A 13,888-nucleotide genomic window follows, 5' to 3' on the forward strand; every position below is an offset into this window, starting at 1 on the left:
TCAAAAATGAAGGAGAAATTAGCACATTCCCATATAAACAAAAACAGAGAAAACGTGTTGCTGGCGCATCTCAAGTACAAGAAATACTAAAGTGAGTCCCTCACACTTAAATAAAAGGATGCTAGACAGTAACTTGAATGCACATGAATAAAAGAATAGGTAAGGTAACTACATAGGTTAATATATAAGAACATAAATGTATTTTGGGTTGTAACTCTTTCCTCTTCTCATTTAAAAAACATCTGCATAAATCAATAATTATAAATCAGTGTTGAAGGGCACATAACGTATACACATGTAATTTGTATGGCAATAACAACACAAAGGAGGAGAGAGGAAATGATAAACAGGAGTAAACTTTTTATACACTATGGAAATTAGATTGGTATTTATCTGAATTATATTGTTAAACATTTAGGTATTAACTGTAATGCCTATTAAATAACTAAAAAAAATATTAAAAGAAGTGACAAGTGAATTAAAATGGCACACTAGAAAATATCTAACACAAAAAAACTAACACAAAAAACAACAGTAGGGAAGGAACAGAGAAACAAAATATAATTGACAAACCTTTACTAGAATAACCAATAAAAAAAGAAGATTCAAATTACTAAAATCAGCAATTAATAAGGGGACATTACTACCAATGTCACAGAAATAAAGGATTATAAGGGAGTACTACAAAGAATGCTATGCCAACAAATTAGATAACATAAATGAAATGGATAAATTCTTAGTGATATGGTTAGGCTTTGTGTTCCCACCCAAATCTCATTTTGAATTCTAATCCCCATAATCCTCACGTCAAGGGAGAGAACAGGTGGAAGTAATTGAATCATAGGGGCAGTTTCCCCCATGCTGTTGCTGTGATAATGAGACTGTTCTAGAAAGATCTGATGGTTTTATAAAGGGCTCTTCCCCTTAGCTCAGCACTTCTACCTGCCGCCTTGTGAAGAAGGTGCTTTGCTTCCCCTTCACCTTCTGCCATGATCATAAGTTTCCTGAGGCTGTGCTGAACTGTGAGTCAATTAAACCTCTTTCCTTTATAAATTACCCAGTCTCGGGTATGTCCTTATAGCAGCATGAGAACAGACTAATACAGTAAATTGATACCACACAGAGTGGGGTGTTGCTATAAAGATACTTGAAAATGTGGAAGTGACTTTGGAACTGCGTATCAGGCAGAGGTTAGAACAGTTTGGAGGGCTCAGAAGAAGAGAGGAAGATGTGGGAAAGTTTGAAATTTCCAAGCGACTTGTTGAATGGCTTTGACCAAAATGCTGATAATGATATGGACAATGAAGTCCAGGCTGAGGTGATCTCAGATAGAGAGAAGGAACTTGTTGGGAATGAGAATAAAGGTGACTGTTGCTATGCTTTGGCAAAGAAACTGGCAGCATTTTGCCCCTGCCCTAGAGATCTGTGGAACTTCAAACTTGAGAGAGATAATTTAGGGTATCTGGCGGAAGAAATTTCTAAGCAGCAAAGCATTCAAGAGGTGATTTAGGGGCTCTAAAAAGCATTAAGTTTTATGCATTCACAAAGAGATACTTTGGAACTGAAACTTATATTTAAACGGGAAGCAGAGCATAAAAGTTTGGAAAATTTGCAGTCTGATAATGCTATAAAGAAAAACCCATTTTCTGAGAAGAAATTCAAGTTGGCTGCAGAAACTTGCATAAGTAATGAGGAGCCAAACATTAATCCCCAAGACAATGGGGAAAATGTCTCTAGGGCATCTCAGAGACCTTCACAACAGCCCCTCCCATTACAGGCCTGGAGGTCTAAGAGGGAAAAATGGTTTTGTGGGCCAGGTACAGGGCCTTACTGCTTTGTGTAGTCTCAGGACTTGGTGCCCAGTGTCTCAGTCATGGCTAAAGGGGCCAACATACAGCTCAGGCCATTGCTTCAAAGGGTGCACGCCCCAAGCTTTGGTGGCTTACAGGTGGTGTTGGGCCTGTAGGTGCACAGAAGTCAAGAACTGAGGTTTGGGAACCTCCACCTAGATTTCAGAGGATGCATGGAAATGCCTGGAGGTCCAGGCAGAAGTTTGCTGCAGGGGTGGAGCTCTCATGGAGAACCTCTGCTAGGGCAGTGTAGAAGGGAAATGTGGAGTTGGAGCACCCACAGAGGGTCCCCACTGGGGCACTGCCTAGTGGAACTGTGAGAAGAGGGTTACCATCCTCCAGACCCCAGAATGGTAGATCCACCAACAGCTCGTACTGTGTGCTTGGAAAAGTGCCAGATACTCAACGCCAGCACATGAAAACAGCTGTGAGAGGCTGTACCCTGCAAAGCCACAGGGCCAGAGCTGCCCAAGGCTGTAGAAGCCCACCTTTTACATCAGCATGACCTGGATGTGAGACATGGGAGTCAAAGGAGATCATTTTAGAGGTGTAAGATTTGACTGCCCTGCTGGATTTCAGACTTGCACGGGGCCTGTAGCGCCTTCATTTTGGCCAATTTCTCACATTTGGAACAGGTGTATTTACCCAATGCCTGTACCCCAAATGTATCTGGGAAGTAACTAACTTGCTTTTGATTTTACAAGCTCATAGGCAGAAGGGACTTGCCTTCTCTCAGATGAGACTTTGGACTTGGACTTTTGGGTTAATGCTGGAATGTGTTAACACTTTGGGAGTCTGTTGCAAAGACATGTTTGTGTCTTGAAATGTGAGGACGTGAGATTTGGGAGGTGCCAGGGGAAGAATGATATAGTTAGGCCTTGTGTCCCTACCCAAATCTCATTTTGAATTGTAATCCCCATTAATGCCCACATGTCAAGGGAGAGACCAGATGGAGGTAACTGGATCATGGGGGCAGTTTCCCCCATGCTGTTCTAATGATAGCAAGTGAGTTCTCACAAGATCTGATGGTTTTATAAGGGGCTCTTCCCCTTAACTCAGCACTTCTCCTTTCTGCTGCCTTGTGAAGAAGGTGCCTTGCTTCCCCTTCCACTTCCACCACGACTGTAAGTTTCCTGAAGCCTCCCCAGCCACACTGAACTGTGAGCCAATTAAACCTCCTTCCTTTGTAAATTACCCAGTCTCAGGCAGTTCTTTATAGCAGTGTGAAAACGGACTAATACACTTAGAAAGCCACATATGACCACAACTGATTAAAAAAGAATTAGAAAATCTAAATGTATGGACAGAATTGTATTCCCCCAGAACTCATATGTTGAAGCCCTAACCCCTAAATGTAACTGTATTTGGAGTTGGGCCTTTAAGGAGGTAATTAAAGCTAAATGAAGTCATAAAGGTGAGGCCTTAATCTGAAAGGACTGGTGTTTTTTTGTGTTTTTGTTTTGTTTTGTTTTGTTTCTTGAGACAGTCTCTCACTCTGTCACCCAGGCTAGAGTGCAATGGCATGATCTTGGCTCACTGCAACCTCTGCCTCCCAGGTTCACATGATTCTCCTGCCTCGCCCTCCCAAGTAGCTGGGATCACAGGCACCCACCACTATGCCCAACTAATTTTTGTATTTTTAGTAGAGATGGGGTTTCACCATGGTGGCCAGGCTCAAACGCCTGACCTCAAAAGATCCACCTGCCTCAGCCTCCCAAAGTGCTGGGATCACAGGCATGACCCACCATACCCAGCCTAGGACTAGTGTTCTTATAAGAAGAAGAGATACTGGAGCTCTGAGAGTGCACACAGAGAAAAGGCCATGTAAGGACACAGCCACCCACAAGCCAAGGAGACAAGCCTTACCAGAAACCAACCTTGTTGGCACCTTGATCTTGGACTTCTAGCCTCTAGAATTGTGAGAAAATAAATACATGTTTTTTACATTACTCAATCTGCTGTATTTTGTTATGGCAGCCCAAATTGATGAAGATGAAGTAATCACAAAAAAACCTGAAAATACTCATAATTAAAAGAGTAGACATAATTATTTGCAGTGACTGGATCTTATTTGGATACTGATTTGAACAAACATTTTAAGTGAGAAAATTGGGGTAATGTGACTACTGATTGGATATACAGGAATTATTGATATAATATTTATGTGTGATAATACAGGTGTCCCTTATCAGAAGTGCACAGGGCCAGAAGTGTTTCAGATTTCAGATTTTTTTTTTTGATTTTGGAATATTTGCATTATATACTTGGCAGCTGAGCATCTGAAATTGAAATGTGAAATCTGAAATGCTCCAATTTTTGAGCACTTCTATAGAGTGTCATGTCAGCACTCAAAGAGTTTAGGATTTTAAAGCATTTCAGATTTCAGATTTTTGGATTTGGAATGCCTAATCTGTAGTTTTGTGCTTATGTTTCTTAAAAAATACTTTTTCTTTTAGAAATATATATTATTTGTGAATGAAATGATATAATAAAAATAATACAATGAGAGGAGAGTAGGTAAGGAGTATGGATAAAGTAGTATTGGCTGCAAATTGATAATTGTCAAAGGTGGGTGATGATTCCATTAATGGTTATCATATTATCCTTTTTTGCTTTTATACATGCTTGATTTTTTCACAGCAAAACTGAAAATGTTTACAATAATAATAAAATAGTATGGAATTGGTAGAGTTAAGCAAACGGACTAAAACAAAACAAAAGCTAAGAACATATAGCCCAGAAACGGACTATTGTGCAAGTAAAACATGCTATGTGACAGAGATAGCATTAACAATTACTAGGGCAAAGGGAAAATTCAATATCTGATGCTGGATCAACCCCTATTCAAATGACAAAAAAAGTCACTGGATTTCTCTACCTCACACAGCACACAAAATTAAATTCCAGATAAATTAGGGACTTAAGTATGAAAGGCAAAACTTTAAATCTTCAAAGACAACATAGGAGAATATCTTTCAAAACCATATGATAGACTTCTTAAATAAAAAACATTAGCCATAAAAGAGTCATAAATTATACTGTATTAAAATAAGAACTTCTATTTAAAAAGACACTAAAAATGGGAGAGGAGGAATATAAAATACATAAAATTGTGTAACTACAAGTCAGTCAGAAAAAGATGCAATAGAAAAAAGGCAAATAGAAAAGGCCCAATAGAAAAAAGGGCAAAAGATATGAACAGACATTTCACAGAAGAGGCAACATGTCCAATAAATATGTAATAGGATGCTCTGCTTATTAGTAATTAGGGATATGCTAATTACTGACTATATTCAGAGACACCTACAGGATTGACACAAATTAAGCAGTCTGATAATATCATGTTTGGAGAAAATGTAGACCAATCATAAATTTTATATATTCTGATGGTAATGTAAATTAGTACAACCAATTTGGAAAGCAACTTAGCAATACTTTGTAAAGTGAACATTTACTAATCTATTAGCCTATAAATTCCACTCTTGCATATATATTTTAGAGAAACTCTGGAATATATTCTTAGAAGAGAAACAACCCAGAAGTTCATGATCAGGAGATGAATATATTGTCATACATTCACAAAATATTTAATAGCATTTAAAATGAATAAGCTATAGTTTTAAGAAATAACATGCATAAATTTTAGAAACTCATGTTGTATGAAAATAGGGAATTCCACATAACTATGTGAAGAATGATTTCACTTTTATTTATCTCTGAAATAAGCATAAACAATATGTTGTTTAGGCAGATGTATATACAAAGTAAAAAACAATTAAGCAAGAGAATGATAAACACCGTATTCAGTCTAGTCACTAATTCCTGGGGAGAGGCAGAAGAGAGAGGTAAGTCTTCTACTTCTTGTGCTGGTTGATTTCATAAGTTTGTGGTACTGTGCTTTATAACTTACATATGTTCTTGTGTAAATATCAAATATATTTTTAAAAGGTTACAGAAAAATTACTCTACATTAAAACATCATTAAAAATGAAATTCATACCTTCAACTATGCTGGACTTAGCAAGAAATCCTGAAGATGTTTTTAGAGCTCCATTGAATACCACAAAACTTGCACCTGTCACTGATCAAGAAATACAACAATTATTTGTTTTAAACTGCTCATTTTTATGTTACACATTTGTTAAATGCAGAATGTGGATATGCACATAAGTACTCAATACATGTTATACCCACACAACTTACACTAGAAAACTAATTAAAAAAACAACAAAAAAAGATAAAATATTACATTAAAATAATGCGGCTGGACGCGGTGGCTCAATCCCAGCACTTTGGGAGGCCAAAAAGGGCGGATCACCTGAGGTCAAGGGCGGATCACCTGACCAGTCTGGCCAACACGGTGAAACCTCGTCTCTACTAAAAACACAAAAATTAGCCAGAAGTGGTGGCAGGCACCTATAATCCCGGCCACTCAGGAGGCTGAGGCAGAACTGCTGGAACCCAGGAGATGGAGGTTCCAGTGAGCCAAGATTGCACCACTGCACTCCAGCCTGGGCGACAGAGCAAGACTCTGTCTCAAATAATAAATAAATAAATTAATTTATATTTAATAAATTAATAAATTCATTAAATAATTTAATGTTTTTATTAACAATTGATGGAGTATTATACTGTTTTAAATGTTTGTGCCTATATTACTGAGGGTGTAGGAAATCAAACATTCACTACTGGTGACAGCACAAATCAGAAGTCTTTACGGAGCCCTAACTTGGCATTTTTCTATTAAAATTAAAAGTAAATGTATCCTTTGACACACCAATTCAACTTCTAGGAATTTATCTTACAGATAGGTTCAAATGTGTACAAAACAGCATGTGTATAAAACTATTCACTATAGCGTTTTTATAAATAGCCCCTAAGGATTGGTAACAACTTATGTCCATCAATAAGGGACAGTTAAATGACATACAACATATAAAATGGAAAGTTCTGTAGAATATAAAAGCTCTTTATATACAAACATAGAATAATCTCCAAAGTGTGTTAACAACAACAAAAAAACAAAGTATAGAATGGAGCAAATATTAGGACTTGTCTAAAAAAGTGGAAGAAAGAGATAGATGTGTGTGTGTGTTTCTTAAATATATATTAAAGCAAAAATGTCTCTGAAAGGATATATAAGAACTGATAACATTGGTTTGGTTGCCTGTAGGGAAAGTAAGAGGATGGCTGGGTGGTCAAGGGAGGAAAGGAGATTTTTCACTATAAATATTAATAACTTAAATTTTACCACGTAAAAATATACCTATTCAACAAATAAATATTAAAAAGTTGTTAAATTTTAGTGACAAAAATGCCAATATCATGTTAAGTGATAAAGTACAATATAAAAGTATAACTATCCAGTATAAAATCATCTATTTAACATATATGTTAATATAAGAAGGATATACAGTAAAATGTCAATAGTGACCATATCTTGGCACTTTTCTCTTTTACTACTTTTGTTTCTTCTTGAGATAGAGTCTCGCTTTGTCGCTCTGTCACCCAGACTGGAGTACAGTGGCATGATCTCGACTCACTGCAAGCTCCGCCTCCCGGGTTCACGCCATTCTTCCGCCTCAGCCTCCCGAGTAGCTGGGACTACAAGTGCGTGCCGCCACATCCAGCTAATTTTTTGTATTTTTAATAGAGACGGGGTTTCACTGTATTAGCCAGGATGGTCTCGATCTCCTGACCTCGTGATCCGCCTGCCTCAGCCTTCCAAAGTGCTGGGATTACAGGCGTGAGCCACCACACCCGGCCTCTTTTACTACTTTTCAAAATGTATTTTCCAAGCTTACTACAAATAAGTATATATTACTTTTATAAGCAGAGGAAAAAATTTTGTTAGCAGCCAGGATGTCAAGACTATTTTAAGTATGTTATCCTATAATAATGTATTAATTTTATGAAATGCTTCCATTTGACTTTCAATTTGTTAGGCCTTCTACTGCAAGGGTTTGGTAATCATAGCAATCACTGAAGCCATTCAGCCAGAACTGAGAGTAATGTCATTCACAGATACTGCTTGTTATGTTTTATAAATCATTCTTATCCTTATCACCCTGTGCTCCCCAAACTAAGAGGAGTCAGAGCAGAGAGTGAACAAATGTGAAAAGAAATACCTTATTTCAGAAAGAAATTACTCACAGAAAGACTCCCACCCTATGGGATATACTAAACCTAAAGATATCAAAAGGAATACAGTCTTCCAAGTCTGTAAGCCTCATGCAGTCCAAGAGAAAAACAAAAATTAGAAGCAATTTTAAAATCTGTTGTGTAGCTAAAATTTCAAAGCATACTGTTTTATCACCAACAATTCAGCAAATAAGTAAATATACATATATTTCCCCCTTGAAAGGAATTCTATTAATTGAGGTGGTTTTGTAAATTAGCACTAGGAACCACGATGCTCACCTTTTCTAGGATGGCCAGTGGCACTGTTGGCCTGGGTTTGATAAATTCCATCATTCTGTATACACACTAGATGAGAATCTGCTTCTGTACTGAAACTAGCTCCAATGCTAATGACATGCTCATTAGAAGAATTTAGTACTTTCATTACCTGGAAAAAAACAAAAACAACAACATTTGTTTAGAAACACTTTTAACATTGTATGACTATTCTAAGAGCCATGTTCCTGACTAGCTTCATAACTGTCAAGCTTTGGTCTGGACAACTCCCTGGGAATGTGATAGAAACAAATGTTTTAAAATAAAATCACTTTAGTTGAACAGTAATCACCTCAATAAAACAGTAAGGAGAAAAAAATATGATCAAACAGATTATTTACTAGCAAACAAATTCTATAATTTCAAAAACAATGTTTGTTGCCATAATACATTAGTCTAATGCAAAACAAAAAATTTAATGTGACACAATTCTAAGGAACTCTAATGTTCAATAATTGTCATTTGAATAAAACAATTATACTTACATCGCTGTACTTTTTCCGTGGTATTTTTATGCAGCTTTTTCCCATTTCCATATGAATCAATAGTTGATCTATATTATGCAAGGTATACTGGTAATTTCGAAGGTCCTACATAGAATAATCGCATTACCATAAACTACTAACCATGAGCATTTTTCCATCCATTAAATCCTTCTTTAAGAAATCCTTCTCCACAACAGTAATAAAGAATATGATTCTCAGGAAAAATTTTGTAGTATTTAGGGTATCTCCTCTTTCTAGTTACAGAACTTCCAAAACAGAAAAGGTCTTCAAACTATGCATGGATAAATACAAGTGAGTCCACTGAAATATTTTTCTATGGTAACAGGGAAACACAAAATTACAAAAAGTATAAGTGGAAGGGAACTTTAGGTATCATCTAATCCAACACTTCCTATTATAAACGAGAAAACTAAGGCCATAATTTGCTCAAAATCACAAGACTGACTGACTTTACTAATACATTTACAAAAGTTTCAACAACTTTCAGAGGTCTGTATAGAGTTATTACATTACCCTAAACATCCAAGAACTGCAGGAGAATGAATCAAAAGGCAATTAGAATCAGGTACACACACATGAGGAGATAGTACGTTCTAAAGAAGCAATTCATCAAAAATTGAGCACTAATATGTTAAAATAATTAGGATTTATTGTAAATGAATGGTCATTATACCAAACATGGCAAATTAAAGTAGGAAAATATAAATGTGTAAACTTTGCTAAATGAAGTTTTAAAGTAACAGTATAAAAACACCTAATAAAATAGTTCAATTACTCACAACAAGTAAGTTCATAATAGTGTGTCCTATTTCTCCAAAAAGAGATTTTCGGCCTCTGATACTTGTTAGAGGAGCAGGATATGCTATACATAAGAAAGGAAAACTGGTTACTATAACAACAACAACAAAAAGCCCAAATTATTGAATTTATTACCTTCAATTCTCATTCTACAAACAAACATTATGTAAAAATATCACCCAATCAGTTCTTAAGGGAGAGAGATAATTTTTTTTTTTTTTTTTTTTTGAGACAAAGTCTCACTCTGGTGCCCAAGCTGGAATGCAGCGGTGCCATCTCGATTCATTGCAACCTCCGCTTCCAGGATTCAAGCAAGTCTCCTGCCTCAGCCTCCCAAGTAGCTGGGATTAGAGGCGCATGTCACCATGCCTGGCTAATTTTTGTATTTTTAGTAGAGACAGGGTTTCACCATATTGGCCAGGCTGGTCTCAAACTCCTGACCTCAGGTGATCTGCCCACCTTGGCCTCCCAAAGTGCTGGAATTACAGGAATGAGCAACCACACCCAGCCAAGAGATAATATTAACACTTACTGTGTATCTATGTATCTACTAGATGCTACATTGAACTGGGAACTATACATACGTTATCTTACTTAAATCCAACAACAACCTAATGAGTATGTCTATACTATTTCATAAATGAGAAAGTTGAGACACAGAAATGAATCAACTTGTTCCTAATGACTAAGTTAATAATTGGTGAAACAGATTTGGAACTAGGCTTGTCTGATTCCAAAGTATTTCATCTTTTCATTATACATCTTGTTTCTGCAAAATTATAGAGGGTGGAAAATTACGATAACTGGTTAGAACTCTACAAATTTCTGATAATTTAAAGATAAATACAAAGAACTAAAGACTTTTAAGGCATTCATAATTAATATTCAATTGTGCTAATTTATGAATGGTAGTAAACTTTTAAAGTTCTTGGTTCAGCATGATAAAAGAAATATACAGATAGAGTCAGGGAAACTAATGCACAAAAAGGGAAGGGACACGAGGTTGGTTACCTAACTATGTTCTTTCTTTAGAGCACCATAAATACTGGACACCAAAAAGGAAAAGAGACCTTACTGGCAACACAGCAGGGATTCTGAAGGAAAGACGGCAAGACTATTTCTATAGTGATAACACACAGACACATTTGTAACCTTCAGTTCTCAAGTTAGGTCTTAAGCAAACTAAACTCTTTAATGCCTATTACACAAATACACTTCTTTAAAATTCTAAAGAAGCACCACATATCCAACATAAGCTGCTTTAAAGACTTAAGTCAAAGTAGTCATATTCTTGCTAGTACAAACATATTTTGTAATTTTAAAAAGGCAACTAAGTTATTTGAAGGACAGTGGGTCTAGATTAGAAAAAAATACAAGACATTAGTGTTAAAAGACATACAAATGATAAAGGACATGATTAACTGCTAACTTTTTGCCCTATATGAATAAGGGGGCATCCTTTGCAATATGAAGAGGCAATTTTGTTTAAAACACTGTTGTCAACAGGTTATAGCTTAGAATGACATACTATCTGAGTCACAAAGGGACCTCATAAATCATCTATTTGAACATTTAATGGTATTCAAAACCAGTGATCTCAGCATAAAACCACAGATATTTTCAAAAGCATTTAAAAATTACTAATTTGAGACAGTTACTTTCAGTCTTTATTCTTGGGACTTTAACTTTCACATTAGTTTTTTCAAATGTACGTTACCTCTGTAACAAAATACACACACACACACACACACACACACACACACAGAGTTCACATCTAAAAAGACACGGGCACCAATAATATCAAAGTGCCAGTCTATGTAAAATCTAGTCGAACAGAAAGAATTCAGAAAACAGCTGAGGCAATTATATATAACTGACAATTTCCCCGCATTACTTCTAAATAGCTTATCATAGCTTTGCAGTTCCAATCCCTATGATTTATGAGAAGCCCTTCATATTGCTCCATGATTCTCCAACCTTCAGTGTGAGAAAACCAGACTATCTAGAAGTGCTACTGGCAAAAATACTGGCCATACTTACAGACATGTTCCATAATAATTTGATTAGCTAGTTTATTCCCCTAATCTTCTATTAAAAAATATTAAATCAGAGGCAAAATACTGGGCTGAATTGATGAAACATTTGGCTTAAAGTGAAATGTCTTAAGCTCTTTGGTTCACACAGTACAAAACCTAAGATGCAAATTAAATTTTGTTACTTTTCCCACAAGTTAATGGCATCACACATGTAAATCTTAAATGGTAAGGAACACCCATCCCCAAAATCACAATTTAATAAAATTTGCCAAATAGATTATCCCTTCTTTTCAATTTGTCTATTCTGAAACAGTAATCACCACTTTTATAGCTTCTCAACATTTAATTTTCCTCCAAGAAAATCCCTACCAACTTATATTACAATCAAATGTCTAAAAAGTTAATTAGACGTGATGTACTTCAAATGCAATAAATATATTTCTTTTAAAAAGTCAGAGATAAAAGATACAGGGGGAATTAAAAAAAGTTTAACACTAGAAATGATTCTAACTCAGAAACAACCATATATATAAACATCACAGCAGCTTTAGAATCACCAGTTGTGTCAAGGGTAGATAAGTAAATACACACACATGCCCATACACATGAATGATACAGGCTATATCACCTTTGAGAGATAAACATCAGAATATAAAAATAAGAATAATCAAGCTTAGAAAAATAACCACAATTTTTAAGTACTTCCTTCCCTAAAAATAGTTAGCTTTTAATTATAGTCAGTAACTGAAAACAATAGCACTGCCAACCCAAAAATCCTTTATGTTTGGCTTTATAATATAGAAAAATGGAGAGAGGCAATGATTTACCTTCTTAATACACAGGCAACATAACAAACTCCCAACAGTAGATACTTTTAAGAAAATTTTAGCAAAAGTAATTAACACATGTTGAACATCCCAAATTTAAAAACCTAAAATCCAAAATGCTCTAAACTGTTAACTTTTTCTTCTTTTTTTTTTTTTTGAGACATAGTCTTGCTCTGTCACCCTGGCTAGAATGCAAAGGCACGATTTCAGGCTCACTGCAAATCTGCCTCCTGGGTTCAGGTGATTCTCCTGCCTCAGCCTCCTAAGTAGCTGGGATTACAGGCACCTGCCACCTCACCCAGCTAATTTTTGTATTTTCAGTAGAGGCAGGGTTTCACCATGTTGGCCAGGCTGGTCTCGAACTCCTGACCTCATGTGATCCACCCACCTTGGCCTCCCAAAGTGCTGGGATTATAGGCATAAGCCACTTGCCCGGCCTATAGCTTTTTCAAATGCCAACGTGATGCTCAAAAGAAATGCTCACTGGAGCATTTCAGACTTTGAATTTGGGATGCTTAACTGGTATGTATTCTGTGAATATTCCAGAATCTAAAAAAGTCCAAAATCCAAAAAACTGATCCAATACATTTCAGATATGGCATACTCAACCTGTACTGTGAAAGTTTTCTGTTTTGTTCTGAAATTTAAGAAGAAAAGTTTTAGGTAACAAAATAACTTATGAACATCTAGAAACTTGAAGATATACCACAGTTATCTAGACCAACCTGGTAGCACAAGAGGGTTATCTTAGAATTTTAAAAGCATAGCAAAATAAAAGTTAATCCATTAATCCATTAAAATTGATGTTAATGATTCCCTGAAAGTCTTTACATTCTTTGAAAATATGCAATTTAACTTATTACTCTAAAACTTACCTTTATATTCTGCACCCAATCTCAACATTAAACGCATAGGAAAAACCTTTGCCCAGGGAATCTCAAGCTTCTGGATAAGAATTCCACAAAGAAAAGGATTACTTGGTAATGGGAGATCATCAAGTTTCTGAAAAGTAGGTGTAATAAACAGGAATCCTCCGTGATCCTTGCTACTGAGAAAAGTCTCAGTAAAGGTAATACTGTCCAAGTTTTCTATGTATTTTCCTGCAAAATAAAATCATTAGTAAAAAGATTTTAAGTTGTTTTGTTATTGTTTTGAAGAAATGTTCTAAGTTTGAATGTCCCAACATAAACTGTCTTAAGACACTACAGATTTTTTTTCTTATTTTTGTTCTTGCAAAAGCATCTATTAAATACCTTCTGTACACAAAGCTCCCAGTTATTCCTGGATATTGGGGATTATGAACAAAAACTCGAAAATGTTTCCAACCTTTCAGTTTTTCTCCTTACTGCATGGTCATGTGAAAAATTATCAAATCTCCTAGTCTTGTACAGACAGTAAGGAAATTACATAGATAC

General features: G+C 35.8%; 1 protein-coding gene across 5 annotated transcripts in view; it reads right to left on the reverse strand.

Annotated features, from left to right (window-relative positions):
* The window catches only part of ZFYVE16 (zinc finger FYVE-type containing 16), a 59,742-nt gene that overhangs the window by 13,217 nt on the left and 32,637 nt on the right, over positions 1-13,888 (reverse strand). For 4 of the 5 annotated variants that reach the window (XR_004056348.1, XR_004056347.1, XM_010386013.2 and 1 more), the window contains exons 10-14: positions 13,349-13,573; positions 9,592-9,674; positions 8,792-8,896; positions 8,271-8,418; positions 5,851-5,931 (exon numbers count right to left, since the gene is read on the reverse strand). Coding sequence is in view for 3 of the 5 variants with exons in the window: in XM_010386013.2 (XP_010384315.2) it covers positions 5,851-5,931; positions 8,271-8,418; positions 8,792-8,896; positions 9,592-9,674; positions 13,349-13,573 (642 nt within the window). In the remaining 2 variants the exon portion in view is untranslated. Of the gene's footprint in view, positions 1-5,850; positions 5,932-8,270; positions 8,419-8,791; positions 8,897-8,948; positions 9,126-9,591; positions 9,675-13,348; positions 13,574-13,888 lie in introns of those variants that run through there. The other variant, XM_010386015.2, reaches the window with a different exon arrangement.

The sequence above is a fragment of the Rhinopithecus roxellana genome, chromosome 3 (assembly GCF_007565055.1).
Source record: "Rhinopithecus roxellana isolate Shanxi Qingling chromosome 3, ASM756505v1, whole genome shotgun sequence".
Taxonomy (NCBI): Eukaryota; Metazoa; Chordata; class Mammalia; order Primates; family Cercopithecidae; genus Rhinopithecus; species Rhinopithecus roxellana.